This window comes from Aythya fuligula, chromosome 20 (genome assembly GCF_009819795.1).
Source record: "Aythya fuligula isolate bAytFul2 chromosome 20, bAytFul2.pri, whole genome shotgun sequence".
Taxonomy (NCBI): Eukaryota; Metazoa; Chordata; class Aves; order Anseriformes; family Anatidae; genus Aythya; species Aythya fuligula.
The window spans coordinates 11,631,153-11,657,566 of record NC_045578.1 but is presented as its reverse complement, the minus strand read 5'-3'; the positions used below and the strand labels follow the sequence as shown (position 1 = coordinate 11,657,566).

Genomic DNA, 26,414 nt, shown 5'->3' with positions numbered 1-26,414 from the left:
ATTTTTGATGCAGGCCAGGATGCCCTTGGTCTTCTTGGCCACCTGGGCACACTGCTGGCTCATGTTCACCTATCAAACAGCACTCTTTTTTTTTTTTTTTTTTTTTTTTTTTTTTTTTTTTTCTGTGGGCAGCTTCCCAGTAACTCTTCCCCAAGCCTATACAGCTGCATGGGGTTGCTATGACCTAAATACAGGACCTGGCGCTTGCCTTTGTTCAGTGGCACATGATTGGACTCTGTCCATCAATCCAGCCTACCCAGATCCTTCTGGAAACCCTTCCTACTCTGAAACAGGTCAACTGTCCCACTTAACTCAATATCATCCACAAACTTACTGAGGTTGCACTTGATACCCTCATCCAAATCACTGATAAAAATGTTAAACAAAGCTGTCCCTAACACTGAACCCCTGGGGATGGAACTGGTTATCAGCCACCAACAGAATCAAACTCCATTCACTACGACTCAGAGCCTGTCCGTCCACCTGGTTCTATACTTGTCCAAGCCATCGGCAGCCAGTGTCTCCAGAAGAATACTGTGGGAGACAGCGTTAAATGCTCTACTAAAATCAAGGTAAACAACACACACAGCTTTTCCCTCATCTTGTTGTAGAAGGAGATCAGGCAGCACTTTATTCAGGCAGGACTTGCCCTTCATAAACCCATGCTGGCTGCTTTTGATCACTTGATTGTCCTATATGTGCTGTGTGATGGCAGTCAAGAACAAACCCTTTATCAGCCATATTGTAATTCTGCAGGTTTGAGATATTCATCATGTCAGTTCCAAAATTTGCAGAGACAGTATTAGCAACGTAGTAACCTGAGAGAAGAAAGGAAAAATCAAGGACCTTCTACAGAATGAACAGAAAATAGGAATGCATTAACTTTGTTCCTTTCAGGCAGCTGTTATGCTAGCTGGACAGCTGACATAGGCATTAGCAACTAAAAGTCGTGCTCTGCTCACATACAATAAAACAGGGATTATTTGCTTGTTCAACATGGCTGAGTAACCTGTCCTAACAAAGACCATGATAAGGATCCTGCTGTGTTCTCTGTTGGCTTTGGTGGTACATGTTTTCACAGAATCATAGAATCATAGTTTCAAAGTGGAGGAAAAAGGGATTCCTTTACGCTACAGCCTAAAGACCATTTATATATAAAACTAAAACACTTTGATGAGAAGAAAAATAATGCCATACAAGATGAGTATCTCTAATGATACTTATCCTGTAGTGCTGTAAAGGGATGTAACCTAGCTCCAGTAACAAAGCAATTGTCCTTGCATTACCCAGTGTAAATAATACACTTATTTACTCAGCACACAGGAACAGGACGACATGCATGCTTGATGCTGAAGAAAAGTCTGTTTGTGCCTATTATACTGGAGACTATGTACAAGACTGTTTCTTAAAAGCAAGTTGTGTTTGTTAGATTCCTATAATCTATTACTCTGAAATGAACAAGATAGCTTGTAGAATTTGCCACCTGCTTTGGTCCTGCCTGAGCATTTTCAAAGACGGAAACTCACATTATCACATAGCTGAGGAAAGGAACCCTTGATATGTAGGTCTGGAGGTACTTATGGCAGTGTCAAAATCTCTGCTTTGCACTGATTTTCTATGGTGTGTATCCTCAAGGAACTTACTAGAACAGTACTATGCTACAGAGGAAGGTAATGCAGAAACAAGTGGTTCACTGTGTCACACAGGAAACAATCCATGCCACAGAGACAAGTTTTTGATTTTATCTTATATTTTATTTTGTTTTTATTTTTATTTGCCAGGCTCTAATTCTGCAACTTTTCCATTTTAATTAAATATATATCACTTACAGGATGTCATGAAAGTGTCTCAGAAGGAAATACTTGCAGTTAACAGACAGAGAGGTGACATATCGAATGCACCATATTTATAATAAAACCAGAGTTCTTTATTTCCCCATATATATGTTCCCCCGACTTGGTACTTCTGTCAATAAATCACCCAATGTGACCGTTCAAGAAAATAGCATTTCTCTTCTACTTGCACAGCAACAGAGAAAAGCTCTTCTTTCTGCAAATGGGAGAGGGAACTGCCTGTCACAGCTTTTAGCTGAAACAATTTTTAAGGAAATTTGTATCTGCATGAATTGAGACAGGCAAGCTCAGTGTTACCCAATCATGTGAGCACCACTGTATCTTACCTGCAATACTGAAGAACAAGCACAGTGAAGTACCTGGCAATAGTGAAATGTCCTATTGTGAAGTCCATCAGAAGGTATAAAAAGTCCCTTTCTCAAGTACATTTAGATATATATAGATGCAAGTTGGCATTAAGTGGTGATTTCCAAAGTGCAGAAGCTGCTTAATGGTTTCTGGTTTCTATTCCTTCAAACAAATACTGCGATAACTTTCAGGTGGTGAAACATGTCTGTGGCCAAGTCACTTCTTGGCACTAAAATTGGTCTCTTCCTTACACATACTCTGCAAGTGGAATGGTGTTTATTCACATGCTCCATCATACCATGGAAGAGGTATGAGGCTGCACCACATGCAACCAGCTGGCTAGACAGAGTGCTGTTGAAGGCACTAGAAACAACAGTTTATGGTTCCCAGCAACTTCAAAGAGCACTGAAGATAAAGGCACAGAACTCCAATCATTACTGAAGTAGTTTTCTGCTCAGAAAAAGCACCTGGTGATTTTGTGGATATGTACGTTACTCACTTTTAAAGGTAAAATGTGAATATTCTTCCAATTCTGTAAAGAACATTCAAGTTAATGACAAAACTATTAAACATCCTACACGTTACTGTGCTAGAGGCCAGATCATGCACCCTGTTCCTTTATGTAGGGAATCACTGAGGATGCATAATTTGACCCTTACGTCCTCACAACACCCTTGTGAGGTAGATAGGTACCATAACAACTTTTTCAGAATGGGAAAATGAGACAAAAAGAGGTGGATTGACTTGTCTGAGGCTGCACAGCAAATCTGGAAGCAGAACTTAGGTCATGGCCATAGGTCTCTTCACTGCAACACACTGCCTTCCCTCCCAACTTCATCTCCAGGGCTGAATAACCAGCATCCATGTACCCCTGGTCCAACAATACACCTAGTCCAACAAAAATCTTTCCATAGACTTTTTCTGCTTCAGAAATGACATGAACAGATGCTACAAAACACTTTTATCATGGGACCTGAATTCCAAAGTACACGAGACAACTTCCGTTGCTATCAGCCAACACAAGCCCTACTATCTGGGCTATACTATATTATTTACAAGGCTTTTGGTCAGAGACTTTCTCATGCCTTGTCTCCACTTCAAAATTCTAGAGTTAATAACGTGCATCAGGGGCTTTCTGAAAACTCCAGGAGCTTTCACCATAGGTATGAAGTCCTATGGTTCACAAGTCATTTACAAGCTGTCACTAACAAAGTACTGTTTGGCACATGAAACCACATCTACCTGGGGCCAAGAGATGGAAAGTCTCCTGGCCCTGCCAGGGCCACAGTGCAAGAAACACAAAGGCAACCTTAATTCATCATTGCCCAAGATATCATCAGAATCATGACCAGCATGGAATTATGTTATTTCAACTCTCTAAAAGGTTGTCTAAATGCAGTGAGATTTGGGAGTGAAAAGAAGGTGATGGAAAACATGGTTGGATGTTGACTTCGAAAGATTTTATCCCATGGCTAAGGCCAGACTAAAATATAACAAACCTTACACTAGATAAGTGACAACAGGTATTTCTCTGTACAGATGCTGACTTTTGGATATAGCTGCTAATGAATTGTCAGCCCTTGTCTGGGTGCAGTGTTCAATCACAATGATTTAAAAGTGCATACCAATGATAAAATAGTTCAAACCATCTGATATAACAGCTTGCCCTCTCTTTATTTAAAGTTAAATGAATTCTAAATCTTGATGGTAATTGGAGGTACAATAGATCACTTGATCATACTTGTGATCCAGACACATGATCCTTAGGGTTGTGAAATTAAACAGCACATTTGGTGCCACCATGATTGGAATGAGTTGGTTCATGCCTGATCTGATGTTTGATTCCCAGAAGGTAGCAGACACCTAACACTGGATCTGAAGTGGTGACAAGACTTTATATAGGGTTTCAGGCAACAACAGAATAGGATCAAGAGTCCATTCCTTGTACAAAACATGAATTCTTCATTGCTCACTGGTTAGTTGTGCTGTTTGCCCAGGTTGGAAATGTATCCAGATCAAACATAGGTCTTCCCCATGTGTTGATGGCCAGTGTGACACAGAAGACTCCAATGATGTTCATCACTATTCCGGATCTAACCTGTGAGGACAGAAGTCCAAGCCAACAATAACCAAACACCAGCACAGCAAAATATGGAAAGACACTAAACACAAAGAAGAAACACAGTCAAATTAAAGCACAGAAATAGCCACTGCACCCACTACCTGATGTTCTTGCTTAGGTAGAAATACCAGGGAATACACGGTGAAAAGGTAAACAGTTTGCTACACAACAAATCTAGGAGCAGTAAGGGATTCAAAAAGAAGTTGCTCTTATTAAAGACCAGCTTCTGTGTCCTTCAAGTATCCAGTTAGAAAACTGATAATATTTGGGTGTTTGGCACAGAATTTGGTACTGTGTGGTCTGGCAGGCAATCAAAGGACCAGAGTCTAGGGCAACAGATTGTTACCTTCTGCTTTCAGCTCCAGTGGAAATAAGCCTTTAGCTATACTCACCAAAGCCCCAGAAGACACTGGGAAGCACTGGCTGCATTTTAACCCCTTGGTGTTTAAGAGATTTTGACTTGTCAGTTTTTAATTTCAATTGGACTGGGCTGTATGTCTGCCAAAGCCTATGAGAAAGGTAATGTTGCTGCATAGATGCAAATCTTTATTACAATACTAATACCACATAAGAGAAGGATGTAAAGTGCTAGCTACTGCCCATATGAGCTTTATGATACTTTGGAAGTGTTAGGCTAAGAAAATTAAACTCTCATCATATTTCAGAAAAAATGCAATGGAGAATTTCAGATAAGAGACCAGACAATTACCATCTTACCATATCCAAAACACGGATGTGGCCATAGGAAAACACTATTGCATTTGGAGGTGTTGCAACAGGTAGCATGAAGGCAAAGGAAGCACTGAGAGTACCAGGCAGCATAACATACAAAGGATGGATCTTGACAGATGCAGCCTGCAGTGTAATGAAGAGAACTATTATACCAGAAGTGTTACCAAAAAAAAAAAAAAAAGCAAATAAAATTTTCCAGACCTTTGAGACACACAGGCTCAGCTCATTCCTTGGTATTACATGACCAGAGTGATTTTCAAGCATTTTATTCTGGAATCCACATGTGCTTAAAGATAACTTTGGTCTCAATCCCTGTCCCACAGTACTGAAAACAATGCTTGATTTTTTCTTGTTGTTTGTTTTGCTCTATGGTATAATTTGGAGTTCTGGTCAAATTTATCCAATGATCTTTTCTTTGACCTCAGACCACATTTTTGGAGTGCTTGTCAGGGTAACATAGAGATGGAACTATAATTACAAGACATGTGGAGTAACATTCTCAGACATTACATGAACTTTGTGGGACTCAGAACTGAAGTGACAAATAGGTCAGCACCTTTACTGAGATAAATTGATATTTGCCCCATGCATAAAAAAGGACAGGAGTGTATTAGAACGAGTCCAAAGGAGGGTCATGAAGATGATCAAAGGGAGGGAGCACCTCTCCTATGAAGAGAGGCTGAGGGAATTGGAGTTGTTCAGCCTGGAGAAGAGGAGGCTCCAGGTAGACCTTATAGTGGCCTTCTAGTACCCAAAAGAGGCCTACAAGAAAGCTGGGGAGGAACTCTTTGTCAGGGACTGTAGTGATAGAACAAGGAGTAATGATTTTAAACTAAAAACTCACTGTCCATTATGGTATACTGTCAAATGGATTGCTTCATTACTGGGTTTCAGATAAATATTAGAGCAACATTCAAGACAGTAAATATGATATTGTTTTGCCACTAGAGACTGACAGTTTACCCCTAATCTCCCAGGTGATAGAACAGCAGAATGGAAGTAATCTTACCATGGATGAAAAGACAGGTAGGAAGAGGGTGGCTGTGGCGACATTACTGGTGCATTCAGTGAAGACAGCTATAATAAGCGAAAGTACTGTTGCAATGGCCCAGGGTGGAATAGATCCTAATGGAGTCATTTGATGACCCAGCCAAGCCGAGAGCCCAGAGTTCTGACAAGAAAAATGTTCTTTGATGAGGCTTAGAACCCCTAGCTCCTGAACAGAAAACTCATGTTATGTGTAATGTTCTTAACATAATGCTAAATGATTCCTGAATTATATAATTACCACCCACAGAAGTACAGAGTTCTGTCATAAACACTAAAGGGATTTTCTTGCCAACTACACTAATACTCAGCCCCACTTTCCTGATTTTCCTGGAACACAAATACTTGTTCACACTTTGGTTACAAAATTAAATTTTCTGCTAAACAGAAACAATTATTGCTGAGACTACAGCGAATACTTAATCACTCACAAGATTCCTAGCATGTGTTCCTAGTGTTTCTGAAGATAATAATGCTGTATGAGTGCTGTATTATATGAACACAGACAGCAATGGATTCAGACAGATTACAAAGCCTTCATGGCTTCTAATGCCCCAGAGCTTTAATAATGTATGCATGTATGATGAATGTAGATGAATGTAACAGTCCAGAGCTTTAATTTACCCCATGTCTTAAAAACTGCCTAGCCACAATACTTAGATCTGAATATGATCTTCCTCAAAGAATGTCATTGTTGATATCTAAGGTTTTGATTTAGATACGTCTTAGTAGCGATGAAGTACAAAGCATGGCTTCACTCAAAATTTGTTCTTGTTTTGGGAATTCAGCCACCTTTACTATGAATTTATGAGCATAGCATTAAACCATGGGCTTATGGAGTGCAGTATATTGCCTGGCAACAGCCACTGACAAGAGACTGAAGAAACCCCACTGTATACAGTTTTGGAAAATATCTACTCACAATGATTTTCTACCTAACCAGTTCAGAAATGGTTTGGTTTAAATCTGATGTTATTTATCCTTTAAACAAACCTCAAATGGTTCTGGAAATCTTACAAGTGTTATTTATACTTCTATTTTTTCTAACCAGGGATGACAACACAAATAAGAAAGACTGTTCTTCTGGTCTGTCCAGTCAGTGAAGATCCCCAACGAAGATGCCCTTTCAGGGCTCAGATAAATTAGAGAAACTTGGCCAATGTACACAAGTTCCTGAAAAAGAAGCACAAATATTCACCTTTCCTCCCATTTTTTGCTAATTTGGATCTACCTCCATATCTGAACATCTCTACTGGGTTTGGCTTTGGGTGCATGCCCAGTAATACATGACAAGATAACAAACCAGGGAAGTCCACCTTTGAGTCAGAGAAAAACAGATGTCAGAACATACTGCACTTGCATCTGCCAAAGCAAAACCTCCTCCCAGCAGCAGCACAATGCTCCAGGGCATCTTCCTCTGAACCACATTCCAATCCAGCAGCGGGGCTGGTAAAAATGGCTTTTTTATATCTAAAGTGAGAAATCAAAAGCAAAATACGTTTCAGCAGAGTGAAGACATTTTGTCTCTGGTTCTATAAGATACTAGGGAAAGGTTCATCAGGCAGAGGTATATTACTGAGAAACCTACAAAAGTTAGGGTAAGGGTAACATATATGAACAGTGAGCATGCTCCAGTCCTGCCCAAGAAGTAAGGGAGGTGAGCTATCCTGAAGAACTGCATGCAAATCCAGTGCGTGTTTCTGCCATGTTAGCTGGAGCTGGGTGACTTTCACAATGTTACAATGCCCCTTTTAAATACCTTCTTCAGTCTGTTCAGGGTCTGACAAGCTTGAATTCCAGCCTATGAATTTGGGTTTGGTAGCAGGAAGGATGAACAATAGCAGGGCAATAAACACAGCAGGAGCAGAATCAGTGATATACCTGAAGAAGAAAAGATAGATTATAAAATAAAACATCTTTCTTCTAGAATATGGCTGCCTTCCAGCATTGCAACCACTATTCCTTGCCATTCTGTTTGGGGTTTATACATTAGCAAAATACATCATTAGTTCATGACTGAGGTGTTTCAGATCTACCACAGCACAAACACAGTAATAAATGAAAACAGCTATAATACACACTAATAATCAAAATCATGATGAAATCAGATGAAATCAGATGAAAATGGCTCCTGGGGACAGGGTTCCTTCTTTGTGGGCAAGCCAAGATTCAAAGATCCTATTCTAATGACTTGCGAGAAAATGGCCTGAATGATTTTCCCATCACACATTTTATATTCTTAATTTGCCACATATAGTATGTGAAGAAGCTATTGAAAGCAAAGAATCAATTTCCCAGTGGTTTCTACATATGCTATTGTTTAGAGATAATACCAAACACCACCACTGATTGGAACTCATACAAACAGAATGCTAATGTGTGCTTGAAAGTGACAGAGACCAGCACTGCAGAATTTCCTTTTCCTTTAGGAGGTTCAGCCTGCTCCATATCCCACTCTCCAGCCTTCACTGCAGTACGAACTGTCAAGTGATACATCAATTGGTAGTCTTATGTGTGTGAGAGAGGATCCAGCCCAGCAAACATGAATTCAGATACAGTTGGAATCAATCAAAACAGTATCTAAGAGTAGGAGAATTTGATTCAAAACAGGGAGGGTACAGGGTGAAAAAAAAAAAATACAGAACTTACTTTTCTCCGTCTGGGAAGAGCCTGTTGGCCCAGCCTTTTACAAAGCCTGGGTGTCTGGAAAACCACAAGAGAACCAGCAAAACAAACATGATGAGGACATTGAATTCAGCGTAAGAGATAGGGCCTAATTTCTTCATTTCTGCCTTCAGCACATTGTATGCAGCTTTTTCTTTAGCAGTTCTCTCTGTCCCACAGCCCCAGCTTTTTTTAAAGCTTTAAGAAAAAGGAAGAAGAAAACATTGTAAGTATTAACACATTAGAATGATTTAACATGCTTGCCACTCTGAAGCTGTTCCTTCTGGGGACAGACACAGACTAAAGAAGAGGCCAGAAACAAAGAAGTGACAACAGTGTTGAAGTGTTTCATATGGACATGTCAGTTCTCACAGAAGAATGGGGTGTAAGAATGGATACGTCTCTGTCCAGTTTGGAGCAACCTAGTATAAAAAACTCGGTTTTGAATCAAGGGCAGCGAAACATAGACTAGCTTTTCTAGGACCTAAATTCTCAGATTTTAAATTGAAAAAGGCAGTTGTGCCTGAACATTAAGATTGCCTAGCACTTTTGGCTTAGTGTGAATCTCCCCAAACATAAAGGTTTCCAAATCTTAAAAGCTGCTGTGAAATTGAACTGCTCTCTTTTATAGCATGATCAACTTGTCTGTGCATTCATTTTATCCAGAAACTTTTCAGTGATCTGCATTAGCTAAATGGTTTACACAATATCACATAGTTAAATACATACTTGAGTCCCATGAAGGAGCACTGTAGCCAAAGCCAAGCTAGTACCAACATCAGAATCATGTTTGGGAATGCAAACCCAAACCAGGAAGCAAAATTCACAACATCATTATTGTTGGGATATAACCTGAAAAAACAAATGCTTTCTGTATTAATGCCAAAACATTTAGTACTCTACCCTCCCTTTAATATACCTTAGTGCTAATTAGACATCTAAATCCAAGACAACCATGACAAGTAATCATAGACAACATCCACAGCTTAACTGAAGTTAATAGGAAAGCAGCCCCGGGTTTCAGAGGAGAACTGAAACAATCCTCTTAATTTTCCCTGCATTTTACTCTAAAGAAGACAGGAACAGATGTTGGTATTTTAGGTCTCAGTGAGACAAGCACTGCTGAAAGGTCTCCCGCATGTTCTGGGTATCTTTCACTTCCAACATGTCTGCTCATTTATGCCATGACAATGTTTTTTCCTCCTCCCCATTAATAACTATAATAGGAGAGAAAGCATTGTCTTCTTCTGAAATTAATAGCTGCACTTCTGCCCACTTCAATAGAAGACTAAGTTGCTACTTAGAATCACAGAATCACAGAATCACAGAATTTCTAGGTTGGAAGAGACCTCAAGATCATCAAGTCCAACCTCTGACCTAATGCTAACAATCCCCACTAAACCATATCCCTAAGCTCTACATCTAAGCGTCTTTTGAAGACTTCCAGGGATGGTGACTCCACCACCTCCCTGGGCAGCCTGTTCCAATGCCTCACAACCCTTTCAGTAAAGAAGTTCCTCCTAACATCTACCCTAAAACTCCTCTGGTGCAACTTAAGCCCATTCCCCCTCGTCCTGTCACCAGGCACGTGGGAGAACAGACCAACCCGCACCTCGCTACAGCCTCCCTTGAGGTACCTATAGAGAGCGATAAGGTCGCCCCTGAGCCTCCTCTTCTCCAGGCTGAACAAGCCCAGCTCCCTCAGCCGCTCCTCGTAGGACTTGTTCTCCAGGCCCCTCACCAGCTTCGTCGCCCTTCTCTGCACCCGCTCAAGCACCTCGATGTCCTTCTTGTAGCGAGGGGCCCAAAACTGAACACAGTACTCAAGGTGCAGCCTCACCAGAGCTGAGTACAGGGGGACGATCACCTCCCTAGCCCTGCTGGCCACACTGTTTCTGATACAAGCCAGGATTCCGTTGGCCTTCTTGGCCACCTGAGCACATTGCTGGCTCATATTCAGCTGACTATCCACCATCACTCCCAGGTCCTCCTCTGCCTGGCAGCTCTCCAACCATTCCTCTCCCAGCCTGTAGCTCTGCTTGGGGTTATTGCGCCCCAAGTGCAGGACCCGGCACTTGGCCTTGTTGAACTTCATGCAGTTGACCTCAGCCCATCGGTGCAGCCTATCCAGATCCTCCTGCAGAGCTTTCCTACCCTCAAGCAGATCGACACACGCACCTAACTTGGTGTCATCTGCGAACTTACTGAGGGTGCACTCTGATGCCTCGTCCGATCATCGATGAAGATATTAAAGAGGACCGGCCCCAGCACCGAGCCCTGGGGGACGCCACTAGTGACTGGCCTCCAACTGGACTTGACTCCATTCACCACGACTCTTTGGGCCTGGCTATCCAGCCAGTTTCTAAGCCAACGAAGCGAGCACCAGTCCAGGCCAAGAGCAGCCAGTTTCTTGAGGAGATGCTGTGGGAGACGTGTCAAAAGCCTTGCTGAAGTCAAGGTAGACCCATCCACAGCCTTTCCCTCATCCACCCAGCATGTCACTTTGTCATAGAAGGAGATCAGGTTGTCAAGCAGGATCTGCCTGTCATAAACCCATGCTGACTGGCCCTGATCGCCTGCTTGCCCTGCAAGTGCTGCATGATGATCTCAGGAGGATCTGCTCCATGAGCTTCCCTGGCACTGAGGTCAAAACTGACAGGCCTGTAGTTTCCCGGGTCTGCCCTCTGGCCCTTCTTGTAGATGGGCGTCACATTTGCTAGCCGCCAGTCAACTGGGACCTCCCCCGATCGCCAGGACTGCTGATAAATGATGGACAGTGGCTTGGCCAGCTCCTCTGCCAGTTCTCTCAGTACCCTTGGGTGGATCCCATCTGGCCCCATCGACTTGTGCACATCCAAGTGCCGTAGCAGGTCACCAACCAGTTCTTCATGGATAGTGAGGGCCACATCCTGCTCCCCCATCGCCTTCCACCAGCTCAGGGTACTGAGTATCCAAGAACAACCGGTATTGCCGCTAAAGACTGAGGCAAAGAAGGCATTGAGCACCTCCGCGTTTTCCTCATCTCTTGTAACTAAATTTCCCCCGCATCCAGTAAAGGATGGAGATTCTCCTTAGTCCTCCTTTTTGTGTTGATGCTGAAGCAAAAGTTTTAAGAACAGCCACTTTTTGTTCTTCCCTGCATCTACCAATAATGACTGCAGGACAAATAGCAAAAGCAAATTTCCAGGTGGTTGTTACAATCAACAGATAATGAGAAGACTTAATACTACGTTCTTCTCAAGCTCTTCACTGCAGTTGCCCTAATCATATGCTGCATTTTAATTGAAAAAGTGGAGGCAGAGAACCACTATCTCATATCTCAAAAATTTTCTCAGGAGGCTTATAATACCAGCACATAGCTGCCTAAAAAAGAGGGCGGAGCAGAAAAATGATACCCTTCACTTCATATACATTTCTCACTTTCAGTTCATCAGCTGCTTATTGCTTAGAGTTTGCAACTGAAACTGTCAACCATGACTTTAGTCTGTTGGTCACAGAAACAGTAAAGTAGCAAAAGTAAAGAAACAGCAAGAATGACTTACTGGTTCATCTGGCCTTTCAATACCATGTTTGGACCTGTTCCAGTGAGTGTTGCAGTTCCTCCAATGCTGGCAGCATAGCATACACAAAGTGTCATTCCCTTACATATACGTTTCTTCATTTTCTTTTCCTCAGAAGATCTGGGGTCATCAGGGACTTGTCCATTGCTTATGACTAGACACAAAGAACATGACTTGCTCAGGTACAGTTAGGGAGGCAGAAAGTTCAGGACCAGGTCTGCAGGCTCAGTGCTTCCAGTTTTCGTATGCCTCATGCCTCATTTTAATTGAAAAACAAAACAACAAAAGAAACAACAAACACACACAGGTATGTTCCTACATATTTCAGACTTAAGTTCATAAGGGTTGAGAAGAGAGGTTGACAATTTGGCTCCACATGACCCTAGGAACGCTGTTTTCTATCTTGGTGCCACAGCTTCTCAAAAGCAATTCTCTACCTCACAGAGGACTTACCATCACCCAGATATTGTAGTCACTGGAACCCTTTCAACATCCCAGTAAGAACTCAACAAGCTTTAACAGCTGTGAATACGGGTGAAAAAGTCCACCCCAAACAAAATTCTAGCCTGACACACTGTTAATGTTATATATTACATCAGTTTACATCAAGTGTGAAATTTTGCTGCTGTGTTCATTATTCTCTGAGGTTAACAATCTAATCATGAAGTCCTGGGCTGAACTAATTTTGTGAGACAATGTATTTATAACATTACAACCAATTCAACAATACCAAAGGGTATTCTTCACATACATTTGTCACTTTTCTTGCATGTTAGGGATAAATTAGCAAAGCCAATCAGTTCCTTCTGGAGAACAGAAATCCATCAAAATTATTTCTCTAGTCTTATTGCAGAAGTTCATTTTTGAGACTCAAGAATCAACATTAAAAACAACATTTGTAAACATGAAATATTATCTTAATACAAACTGTTCGGATGTTAAAAATGAGCAAACTCACAGAGCACTGTGTGACTAAGTATCATTCTCTTGGGCTTGCAAGTCTTACATAAACATAGTGCCTGATAGCTTTGCACACATAATAGCACATTGTCCCCATCACTAGTGGGTAAGAAATTAAACAACCAAAAAGCAGAGAGCACTGTTGTATCTAATTTATGTTTCTGAAGTCCAGACAAATATGCCAGTTGTGAGTTAATATCTTAACAGGGCAATGACTGACACATGTGAACTACCTTCTACACTGGGTCTTCCACAGACATATAAGCTAGAAAATGGACATGGTGTGTCCCAGGCAGAAAGCTCATTCTTGCACAGAGTCACACAGGAATTGTGGCAGATCAACATGCTAATTCAGTGAAATCGAATCTCCAAGAAAATCCCAAGAAAATCCTTCCTCCTCTGAAAGAGAAAAGGCACTACAGATTTGATATTTAATAGCATTTCATAATATAGCTCTCTGTACCAGTGCAATGGAACAGCCAGATCAGAGGAAGCGGAATATGTGTGGCAAGTGTGTCAAGTGAAACCTACATCAGAAACACAGAAGTGATAGAAGAACCTTGTTGAGTCAAGCACCAGGCTAGAATACACTAAAGTGTTTCCAAAGAGTAGCTTGTCTAACAGGAGTCAAATGATGCCAGCTCTTTTCCAGTATTTCTCATTTTTCTCCCTATCTCCACATTCAATATGGTCAACAAATGGGTATTTATTACCCCACAACCAAAACAGATTGAGTTTGCACAATTTTTTTCAAACATTCCTACATGTCTTAGACGCTGAATAACACTGGATAATTACAAGATCTAGAAAGTGTGGGATGCTGGTGTGGGTGGAAGATATTTCCCAGAGATACAGTTTTTACTTCCCTGAGCAGGCCATTAGTTCCAGGGAAACCACAAGTGGATAAGCCCAGCTTGAAGGAAAGAACATACCAATCTGCATGGGATCTAGCACTAAGCATAACAAAATGACAGCCACCAAAATTAGTAAACATTTTGGAAAACCTGAATGTCATACATTTAGAAGCTTTTAGTCATGTGAACATCCTTTTTCCTTGAAAAAGGTCCTTCTTGGACAGAGAGCTCCGAGTGTAACAAGTTAACTCATTCCTTAGCAGGCCCTTACCCTGCACTGAAGTGGGATCTGATACATTCTTTTCCTGCAGCTCAATCACTGTATTTGTTTGCCCGGTTGCTTGTTCCATCATGGTCACATCATATTCAGTGTTATCCATTTGCTCCAGGACAGCCTGGACAATGGGAACCATCATAGCAGTGGTGGCTGTGTTACTTATCCACATGGACAGGAAAGCAGTGACTATCATAAATCCCAACATGAGGCTGAAAAAGAAATAGGCAGACGAGAAAAAGGAGGAAAAAAACTGAGACTGTTAGGCTCTGTAGTCACTGTAATTTTGAGAGCAGAGTCCAGACAGGGATGTGTGTATCCTCCAATAGTACAAAGCAGGGCTAGATTCCCTCCTAGCTCTGCTACCCTCAGTGAAGGAAACCCAGAAAGGCATTTAGTTCTTTGGTCTGTGCACGATTAAGTCTGAATCATCTTGTCTCCAGTGGCGAGCACCTAGAATTTATCCAGATTAAAAAAAAATAAAACGGTAGTTCTGTAAGAGTGAACCAGAAGTGTTGTTTCCCTAGTTATTGGTATTAGGATTGTAAACTGTGCTTTCAGATCTTGTAAAATTGGCTTTTGCCTGTAGATGCAAAATAATGGGTTCTAGGTGCTCTTCACCACCACTATCTTTGCCTAGACTTACTCTAGCCACAGAACTGGCACCGCTTAAGCATGCCAGAATGAGGGTATGGCTTTTAGATGATGATCATGTCTCCATTCACAGAGATGGTGGTGGGGACCACAGATGGCTTGGGGTCATGATAAAAGGATTTCACATGAACTGTGAATGCCAGCACATACAATAATATGCCATCTGGGTAACAATAGCACAGATGCTCTTGGACTTATAGCTTCACGGCTTTACAGAGATTCTGACTAAAAGAAGAAGCAAGGGTACAATTTATCTCACTTGACTTCAGACATGAACAACCCAGGTACTTTGATTCCACTCAGACACTTACTGCTTTGCAGCTGATGGGCACTTCTTGGGCATGAATCATCTGCCCTATTGTAGATAATGGCTTCTCTCTTTTTGATGACAACAGCCACAGCCTAGCTATTTATATAAGAAGTGAATGCCTGTTTTTGGAAAACTGAATTCCACCTGTAGAGTCTCATCCAAAGATCAAACCATGGACTCAATGTGAAATGTAAGACACTATAGAGTCAGGGGCTGACATGGATATAGAAGTATTTTCAACCCATTCAAGTCATTTAGCAGTCTTGCAGTCACAGGTGTCCTCCCATGAGCCTGTATTTTGGCTAAAGGACGAATAAACCATCCATGCAGACAGGCTTCGCCTCTGGAAACTGTACAAGTACAGAAAAAGAGGTTCTTGGAGATTCCCTTCTCTGCTGACTCTTAAACACCATTCCTAGGTATCTGCTAAATTGACACAGACAAGGAAGAGGTAATGTAATGTTCTTACAGTGCAGGCTTCACCCCAAGAATTAGCAGGACCCTTAGCGCAATCCTTTTGTGAAGATTCCACTGTTCAACAGAAATTGCAACAATCAGCCCTCCAACAAAGAGCATGTTTGTGTCATTTAGATACTGCAAGCAAACCTGTAAGACAGAGAAGATAGGTCAGGGACCCAAATGTAGCCTATTGCTACTAGCTTCACTAGTACATGTTGCCTTCCACCCTCTCAAAGACATTTACTGCACCAGGCTCCATTCCAATACTGACAGAAAGAGTAGTTACAGCCTCAGCTACCTCCAGTTTCTGGAAACCTTTATCCTCTGTTTCCTTCCCAGAAAGCTGTGTAGAGGAAAAGGATCTGGGGGTGGTGATTGATGCTTGCCTGAATGTGAACCAGCAGTGTGCCCAGGTGGCCAAGAAGGCCAACGGCATCCTGGGTTGTATCAAGAATAGTGTAGCCAGCGGGACCAGCGAGGTGATCATTCCCCTGTTCTCAGCTCTGGTGAGGCCACACCTTGAGCACTGTGTTCATCTTTGGGCCCCGCCCAAATTAGGAGATTAGGAGAATCTCCACATTAGGAGACATTTCTTCTCAGAAGGAGTAGTTACGCATTGGATCACATTTCCAGGGAGGTGGTGGAGTCACTGTCTCTGGAAGCATTTAAGGAAAGGTTGTATGTGACGCTTAGGGATGTGATTTAGTGGGCAATACTGGTAGAAGGGGGATCATTGGGCCAGATGATCTTGGAGGTTTTTTCCAACCTTAATGATTCTATGACTTTAAGTGCTTAACTAGAAATAGCAGTTTCCTAAAAGACTGGTAGGGACTATGTAGATACCAGAGATGCTAGACTACAAAACAGGTTTACCAGCACCTTTAACACCCACACCCATCCTTACCAGCTGGCTGGCCAGTAGCAAATCTAAATACAGTCTCTCTGCCTTGGGCTAAAGCACTGCCCTTCCGCTAGCACAAACAGTCAATTATCCTTTCGCAGAATGAGCTTTGGAGGGGACACAGTGTACTTGCTGGCATTACGCTGTCTACCATGTCAGAGGAAGTTTGTTTCATGCATTTCAAAATCTCCCAGAGGATATGTCAGCAATGCTCTCTAATGGGATAGATTATGAACACATAAGCTGCTGGTACTAGTGTGATGTTCTCCAGCAGGATCCAAGCCCACAGAAGGACATTTCCCTCTATCATCCCCAGTCCCCTTCTCCCCCTTTTCCCCCCGTAACATCTTGGGCAAATATGTATTGATTTCAGCATTTTCCCATACCAGAACCCAACTCCCTGCTTAACATGTTCAAAAACAGCATAACTGTTTTTGAGCACTTTCCTATCAGACTTGTTTGGTACATATCAATGGGGGATCAGAGCAATGGATTTCCCTTTATCAGATATGGATTGAGCAGGAACTATTCCTTACTGATTTAGAGCTCTGAACTCCAAGCAGAGGGAAAAATACCACTGGCATGAGGGAAGTAACAGCCAGTGGGATAACTTCAGTGCACCAGTACACAGCCATGATGATGATGATATATGCACATTTGGCCTCCTGCAACACAATGGAAGATGTATTTAAGAAAAAACAAAACAAAACAAAACAAAACAAAAACAAAACCAAAACAAACAAACAAAAAAACAACAATCCTATTCTTACAGGTAAGAAAAACATTGCCGTCTCTTATAAGGGGACCAAACATTCCATTGTCTCTAGCCTAACAAGTTATGCAGAAAAAGGTAGGAGGGACATGAGGCATGAGGATTTAAATTTGTACATTTTAAGTCTTGCTCAGAAGTCACTTGCATAAAAAGTTCTTTTTGACTATAGTGGTTTTTATAATGCATCCACATAAATGTTGGGCATGAAAAACAAACAAACAAAAAAACACCTTCTACAGCTAGGTACATAGTTTGCAGTGTGCAATTACCTCTTGGCAGTTGAGGTAAGCAGATTTCACATCCAGGAGCCAAGAATTTTTAATAGTGTTGGGAGAACTGGGCATTTCTATTTTTAGTTAGCTATTTTTAAATGTATGGCTGAATTTCCTAGTGTGGATGAGTACATTTTCTGAGATTCACATTTATTTGAGGTGTGCCTAGTAACATGCCCGAGCCAAGAAACTATATCACTGAACAATTTAAAAGTTCTCAGGTAACTCTCTTACAATTTTTTTTTTTTTTTTTTTTTTGGGGGGGGGGGGGGGGGGGGGGGGGGTAGGGGTAGTGGTAGGAGTGGCTAAGGACATATGAGGTTTTAACTTGCTTTCCCAAATCATACTGTTCTTATCTAATAAGGGGATTCCCTAGCTTAGAAATGTTGTAATGTTTTTTTTATACAGTTGGTCAGGTATTTCTGTAATCTGGCTTTCCTTGGTTTGTACTTTCAAAATTGTTAGGAGGAGTTAGCATTCATTAGTCTACAGTAAACAGCATTGTAAAGCTTGAGTCAAAGTGTTCTGTTCAGGATTTGCTCATATTTAGAGTATGTGTTTATAGGATCTGATTCTAATGCACAAATGGGACTTTATTGCAAAAATAAACGAGGTTGCAGTGACATTTTAAAATTGCTGTAAGGTTATATTTATAAATATTATAAATAGGGGTGTGCTTTCCTTTTTTTTTGTGCTTTTTTTTTTTTTTTTTTTTTAAAAGGAAAGAACAGCTTAGGAACCAGAGAACAGTCTTTGCAGGCAATCTGATTTTTTATTTTTTTTTTCAGCTTGAGAGGAGATTAATTACAGCACAAGTTTTGAGAGAAATGGTTTTTTATCAGAGACTAGAAGCTATCAAACAGATCCTATTTAAGTCTCTTTCCTTAATAAATACAAAGTGAGCTCATAATACCATTTAAGCTGTACAACAGTAACTAAGTGCTAGAACTAACTGTGGTTAATCTGTTGCCAATATGAAAGACGTGTAAACAACTGTAAGAGAACATTACTTTGAATAAAGCTCACAATACCGAAGAAACTGGTTTTGTACAGTGGACAGTAAATAATTTACATGAAGTTAAAAAATACAGCCATACTTATAAATTAACTCCTACACTTGCAGCCAATTCAAGCAACTGAAGATTTGGAATTAAATAAATATCTGTATCTACATCTATATATGTCTGTGATTTATGGGAATGGTCACAAAATGTTTCTTTGGTCTCTGGATAGTCCACAGCAAAAACAATGACCTGTCTTCTCACTGACAGCTGGAAAAGCAGTCAATGATGGGAATGTTACTCTCGCATTGTGAAATATTGTACTTTCCCCAGATAAGACTTATGACACAATATTCCTACAATTACTGGAAAACTGAAAAGGAACTCCTTTTTGGGGGGAAGTTATCTTTCCTAGTATTGATCTTAGTAGTGCCTAGCAGCCAGAAATTCTTTTCCGTAAAGCACGGGCATTCAATTGAATGGCAGACCTGATACTGCTTAGACAGGTAAACCAGAAGTGCTGGCAATTTTGCTTATAAATGTGCATGATGTTTTTCTATATTTTAAAATACACTGAGCAATACAGGTGACTCCGAAGAAAGACTTCTTTTAGCCCTGGAATAGACTCTATAGCTCTAGTAGGCTAGAATACTGTAAAGAGAGGTTTCACATTTTGCCAAGAATGCTACAAGGTATTAAAGACAAAAGTCTTCAGTGGGTTATTCCAATTTTATGCTAGTGTAACTGCTCTGAAATCAAAGGAGTAGTGCCAACCCCATTACTGGAGTAAGATGGATGTGAACTTCAGTATATTGCATGTGAAACGATCTTATGATCACCGCACATGGTGCATGGCTTCTCACTGCACCATAGGATGAAGAATGACACTCACCAGCACTACTTAGAGTATCTCAGAGCTTCAGCAGCAGAACTAGAAAACCCAGAAGTCCTGTATTTCAGTCCACTGCCAGTCATTTCTTGAAAACCTGGGATACAATTCTACTTGTCCTGACCAGCTACTTATCTTTGGGCCAAAAAGAATTGCATCTAATTTGCAAGATGGGTTGGGTCTGTGGAAGCCCCAGGTCCTGGCCCTGGCACATCCCTTTGGATGAATGGATGGGCACTGGGCTCCCATCTCAGGGCTTCTACAGTGAAGATTACTTGGGAGCAGAAGCTGTAAAACATGTCCCTGAGACCTAGGGGCGGAGGACTGAGGTCCTTTCTGAGCTGCATTGAAATTCCTCTGGGGCAGGGTGGCATGAAGAAGACGTTTCAGCATACTGTCAGGGAGTAAAGTGCCCCGGTGGGCATCAGCCACTGCTCGCTCTGGTGGCGAGACGAAGCGTCGAGGGTAGACCTGGTGGGCAGCGCTGCACCGGTTGCCGGGTGCTGGGCCCCACACGAGCAGGGCAAGCAGGCTGGGCGCCCAGCACTCCTGGGCAGCGGCGGTGCGGCTGGCTGGGACGGGGCTCGGGGCAGCCCGGCCCGGAGCTGGGGGCAGGGGGAGCGGGCTCCGTCGAGCAGCAGGGCCCGGACCCGGGGAACCGCGCTCCCTGCGTGAGCCCCGCGGGCACTTACCCGTGTGGGCACAGTGACCGGCAGTGGCAGCAGCAGCAGCGGTGTGAAGAAGAGGATGGCGAAGGACCGGTACCTCAGCAGGGGCCGCAGGCACGTCGGGGCCATGTTCTGCGGGGAGACACGGTCAGGGCGCGAGCAGGAGCGGCGCCCGCCGCCGCCGCCTTAAGTACGGGGCGGCGAGGCCGCGGCGGGAGGGACGTGGCGGGGGGCGACGCGACCCGCCCGCGCCCTGGCGGGGACACCGGGCCCGCCCGCGCCCCGCCGGGAGCCGCCTCCGCCCTGCCTGGGCCGGGCTAGCGGTGCAGCCACGGATCCGGGGCGAGCGAGCCGGCGGAGAGCTGCCGGGCTGGCGCCAGCTCAGCACCCCTGGCCAGCGCCCGCCCTGCCGACCCGGGGGCGGCGCGGCCGTGCGGCGACCCTGGCACCCCCGGGCCGGCCGGCAGCAGCCCTGGAGAATGCGGGAGCAGGTGCCCGCGTCCCCGACCGACAGACACGCGGGAGATCTCGGCTCGATCTACAACAAGGGGGCTCGCTCCACCATATGGGCTTCGGTCCATAACAAGGGGCCTTTCCCCTTCCCTTGTTCCTCACGTCCATCTATCTCTGCACTGCCTCTTGCAGTGCACTGTGTGAACAAGGAGAGATACTCGATGGCCGCGTATCACGTTTCCCTCCCGAGCCGGGAAAAAGTTTTCTCCACGTTCATAGTGCTCACAGTGCTTGCCAGTGACCACGGATTCTCTTAACACACATTAACTGTGGAACCACAATGCTGACCCAGGCTTCTCTCAGGTGCTCTGGCTGGTGGTTCTGATGGCAAAGGAGGATCATCTCTCACTCATTTACACAGCAGGGAAGGATGGAGCTCCCTTGGGGAACTGGAGAGTTAAACCTGCAGGAGGGTCTCCCCAAGACAAAGGTCTGTGAAGGCTTGCATGCATGGCTGTGTTTCACTGCCTGTTATTTGGTGAGGGACTGCGTGTCTATGATCCAAGTTAAAAATAACACAAACCGGTTAATTTGAAAGGTTATTTTCAATATGCATCATTTCAGTGGTCTGCAGTATAGCCACAGAATCAGAAGCGAGGGCACTTCTGAAAGGGTTGCAAGCACTGTTGACATGGCAGAAGGAAAAGACAGAAGTGAAGGATGGAGAGACTGGAAACCAGACTGAAGACAAAGAATTTGTTGATTTTTAAGCTCTGCTTCTGTGATGTCAACAGCCACCTGAAACTGAAGACAGCAAAGACCACATCTTGACAGTTTGATCCTGCAGACTTACCAGGCAGTGAGCACAGAAATAAAGAATTTCAGATTCCACAGAAAGTAATGAGGGAGCTCTGAGTAGAACTTGCACTGTTTGTCCTATGTGGACCAGAGGATCTTGAGTGATAGAAGTTCAAAACAAAACACTCCAATGTTACTGTTCTGTTTGTAAAAGCAATGAATGTCCACTAAGGAAAACAGTAGCCAACCGGATCTGTACAGATTCCAAATCTTCAAACCTTTAGCAGCAATCCCTCTGGGTAATTTACCAACACAGAGGAAACTTCACACCATCACAGAGCCTAGCAGAAAGTGGGGAATCAGCCAAAACTTGCATTCCTGTGGCCAGTATCCAATGAAAAAATGCTTCCTAGTCAACAAAGAAAAAGCACTACAAGCACTTAATTAAGAAAATGCAAAGAGTTAACTCCAGAGGATTTGTACTGTGGTTCACTTTGTCTGACAGACCAGTGCAATATGATTTGCTATCTTTTGCTATTCATATAGCAACTGTCAAGCAGAGGGAGTGCTTTTGGGAGGAGAAAGGGACTGAAACATGATGTTCCCTTGAGTTTCTAGAAATAAGTGATCTGGGTCAGGGATGGGAAGACAGTGCAGGCTTCCCAAGGGAGTAGAGTGCAGAAAGGAATGAGGAAAGGGGAAAACCAGGGAGGTGTCAAGACCAGCAAGTACCTGACCTTTAGAGAAAAAGACCCACTTTCCACCTATTCCAGTGGAGCTGCTGGTCAGCACCAGTAGAATAAGAAATGGAGATCCAGGAGGAACAACACTCAGTACCAATTTGAAAGAGGACATGTCTAAAGCTCTTTTAAATCTGAGTGTGTCTTTATCTGATACCCCAGGCCCTAAAGAAGGCAGCTGTAAACTTTTCAGGAATCAAGGCCAGCAGTGGTAAACTGAGTTCAGAAACCTAAATACAAGGCTGATCTCTCCCAGCAATATACTAAAGCAAAAGAAAAATGATAAGTATGACCATACAAATGAAAGCAAACAACTTATTTATTTTCTAAGTGGGCTCCTTTTCTAGAGGATTGCTTTAGCAAGAGAGCAAGTTGACTTGTGTATTTGCATGTGTGTGAAAAACGCCTGCGCTGACTCTGCTGAGAAGAAATTCAGCATATCAAGTTGAATATGAGACAGCAGTGTAGCAGTGTGCCCTGGCAGCCAGGAGGGCCAACCATATCCTGAGGAACATCAAGCACAGCATTGCTAGTTGGTCGAGGGAAGCAATTGTCCTGCTCTGCGTTGCTGCAACCTCTCCTCGAGTACTGTGTGCAGTTCTGGTCACCATGGTATAAAAAGGATGTGAAACTATTAGAAAGTGTCCAGAGAAGGGCTACAAAGATGGTGAAGGACCTAGAGGGGAAGATGTACAAGGAGCGGCTGAGGTCATTTGGCCTGTTCAGCCTAGAAAAGAGGAGGCTGAGGGGAGACCTCATCAGGGTCTACAGCTTCCTCACAAGGTGGAGTAGAGGGACAGGCACTTATCTATTCTCTTTAGTGACTAGTGATAGGACCCGAGGGAATGGTGTCAAGCTGTGACAGGGAGGTTCATGCTGGATATCAGAAAGAGGTTCTTCACTGAGAGGGTTGTTGCACACTGGAACTAGCTCCCCAGGGATGTAGTCATGGCACCAAGACTGTTGGAGTTTAAGAAGCATTTGGACTGTGCTCTTAGTCACATGGTCTGAATTTTTGTGTAGACCTGTGTGGTGCCAGGAGTTGGACTCGATCTTTGTGGGTCCCTTCCAACTCGGGAAGTTCTGTAATTCTATAATTCTATGAAATCAAATTAGTACCAACTACAGTCCCTTTGGAAGTCTGCTAAGAATTCAGCTAAAATCAAGCACAGCAGCCTGCTGTGGCAGAGTAACAAGCACTTCACTGATCTGAACCTGTAACACTGAAAGGTAAATTCTGACTTCATTCCTCCTCACAAGACATTAGATAAGACATCTTTCCACTGCACATTTCATATTTAAGATACCTCCATCACTATTTTATAATCCATTGAAGGTTTAAATGTGTCAATTCATGCTCTACTCTAAGCTGGGGGGGGGAGCAAAAAATTGGATGAATCCAGATGTTAGAACTATACATTCACATGTCATCACAAACGGTAAAAACATGGACAAGATGAAGAATATTGAGTGAGAACAAGAGAGAAGATACCTATGTTCAGATGAGGAAAAGCTTTGCAATGCATCACCAGGATGAAGAAAGGGGAGAGCATGATTGGATGAAAAGTGTGAGGAGAGCAGTTTACAATACAGACCAAGGCTGGGCTCTGATCTGAAAGAGATCAGCATACACCAACAGAGAGAAGTACAGAGGTCCAAGTTTGATTTGGCAAGTCTTCCAGCTGTTCTCTCTCTCCCTCAGTCTGTGCTCACAACTCAGATACATTTGGCTCTGGCTGGGTCAGAGTGCGCTACAGGAATGGCAGTTCTTTCATGTAATTTGCTTCCTCAGTGTTCCAAGCATTGGCTGCTTGCTTTACAGAACAAGTTGACAGTGAGGCAAAGGAAGCTGCAAAGAGACCATCATGCTTAAAAAACCTCCAGCAGGAGGAGTTACAGGTGGTTCAGAAAAGAGCAATCAACACCACCATCTTCCCCCTTTCCCCCCACTCTTCCCCCCCCCAAACCTACCAATCCACTCTCCCCTTGCAGCCTGAAATGCAGTTCACGCTAATTAAGCACTAACTGCAGCCTTCAAGAAAAAAAAATACTTTACATTTCTCAATACTGCTCTAATTTCTACTGTGTTCAGAGTAGTATACGTGATATGTATGGTTTCACAGTCTTGAACTATTGCTTTAAAGGCAGTAGGTAAAATTAGATTTTTGTTGCAGACACAGTCTAGAAAGTGGAGATTCTAGTAGACTTTGGGCTAAGTTTTGCTCCCCAAACATTGAATAATAATGTTGCTCTTGTTTTTCTTGGTAGTAAGTTTCAAATCAGTTTACAAAGGAACTCAAATCTTTATATTACAAAGGGACTTAGGCATGGGTGGTGACAAGAAGCGGAACCAGTAGTTGAATAAGGTCTCTTGTATCTTAAACCCTTTCCATGGTTACCAGACATACTGCTCCCATTTACTGCTATGTGCACTGTTTTTTACCCTGATAACCATGGGTATTTTAAAGCATATCAAGAACCAAGGGCATGATGTATTAACAGAGCCAAGCCCATCTAATGGCTCACAGCCACTGACCTGCCCTGACTCTCTTGCTGTTTCTTAGCCACTGGCACTAGGACTCATTGGAGTCTTCCCCCAACTGATTGATCTGGCAGAAAACCAAGTCAACAAAGAAAGCAGAACATTTTCTGCTGAGTTAGTGAGCTGAATAGATTCAATGAAGTGTTCAGTGACCTCCAGAGCCAGCGCAAGGAACTGGGCCAGTTATGGCTGAGGTGGGAAGAGGAATAGCAGAGCCAGTAACAGGTGGCTCTTTTCAAGACAGCAAGTTCATAGATGAGCTTAGCAGCATTGTCAACAACAAACAGAACCTTTTGATCTTCCATTTTTTACTATAGATACCAGAATAAATGTATTTTTCATACTATGTGAGTCATTGTAAAGAGTTCCACTGAGAAGTGGGACACAGCTGGAGACTTGGTAACAATCACTGACCTGCATTGTTTGGGTTAGTAGAAAAAGACTAGGAGTCAAGTCCTCTTGGGAGGTAAGAATTCCAGGATCTAGCAGTCTAAGCAGGAAAAAAAAAAAAAAAAAAAAGAAAAAGAAAAAAAAAAAAAAAAAAAAAAATTAAGATTCCAGTATAGCTTAATTTGTTCCCAATAAGCCACTTTCTGATTTTTTCTTATCACTACAAGCCAATTATCCCCATTACTCTTGTTATTGCTAGATATGAATGGTTTGTGGCAAAGAGGCTTTGCAGGTTGCAGTTTATTCATTGAATTTCAGAAAAACGTACTGCCTTCCTCTAATTCAAATGCTGTCCAAGCACAAAAGTATGGTTTGCCTGTTTAAAAGCAGCCCATTTGACTTAGATAACTGTTATTCCTCCCAAAACAAAACAAGAACTCTTGTCAATTTCTTTTTAAAATTATTTCAATGCTGCAGGCTCCGTGCAACACCCAGAGGTACAAGAGTTTAACAAAATTATATTAAATGAGGAATGTAAGACCTCTGATACTTGACACTGAGAAACACAAATGAAAACAACTGACACTGAGGCATTTTAGGACTTAGCAGAAAAAGAACAGTCTTCTACCCAGGCTTTTGAAAAATCACATTTAAAAAAAACAACCAGTTCAGAACTTACCTTTGTGTGATGCTTGCCTTAAAAAGACGTCTAGAAGAGATCTTGTACAATAATATTAAGCCCTGCAAGGTTTACACAGGATTTAAATAGAAAGAGTTATTACCAGCATTCAGAAAACATCACGGTCTCATTATTTTCTGTTTTTCCTTCAGTCAGTACTTTCACAGCTACTGCCAGTCCACTGTGTTGCTTTAGGAATATCTTTCAACTAAGTTCCCAGTGGAGCATCTGATATTTTTCCAAGAAAAGCTTTTCAGGCTCTGAACGAGCAGTCCTTTCAGTACAATCCCTGTGCCCAACAACTTTCTACATAAAAGCCCTCATTATGAATTTTGAGTCAGCGGAGTTTTCTCAGTCAGCATGTGTTGCTGATCAGGCTTTCTTGAACTAGAATAGGTATTTCCTGTATAGTTTGCATGAAACCCTAAAGCACATTAAAATATGATGCAGGCTAATGACTACAAAAGAAAAT

The 26,414-nt window shown here is 42.7% G+C and overlaps 1 protein-coding gene across 4 annotated transcripts; it reads right to left on the bottom strand.

The window, feature by feature from the left end:
* Positions 1-1,780: 1,780 nt before the first annotated feature.
* SLC13A5 (solute carrier family 13 member 5) lies at positions 1,781-26,196 on the bottom strand. 4 transcript variants are annotated; one of them, XM_032200965.1, is made up of 13 exons: positions 25,943-26,196; positions 25,288-25,363; positions 17,275-17,403; positions 15,848-15,984; positions 14,412-14,626; positions 12,309-12,480; positions 9,496-9,618; positions 8,752-8,964; positions 7,862-7,983; positions 7,454-7,572; positions 6,065-6,226; positions 5,041-5,178; positions 1,781-4,299 (listed from the first exon to the last, which is right to left on the bottom strand). In XM_032200965.1, exons 2-13 carry the CDS (start codon positions 25,291-25,293, stop codon positions 4,171-4,173), a joined length of 1,665 nt encoding a protein of 554 aa, XP_032056856.1. In that variant the 5' UTR covers positions 25,294-25,363; positions 25,943-26,196; the 3' UTR covers positions 1,781-4,170. The 4 variants fall into 4 exon arrangements, with proteins under 4 accessions (XP_032056856.1, XP_032056857.1, XP_032056858.1 ...); XM_032200966.1 differs by having other exon boundaries at positions 26,046-26,196; XM_032200967.1 differs by lacking the exon at positions 17,275-17,403.
* Between the last annotated feature and the right edge of the window lie 218 nt (positions 26,197-26,414).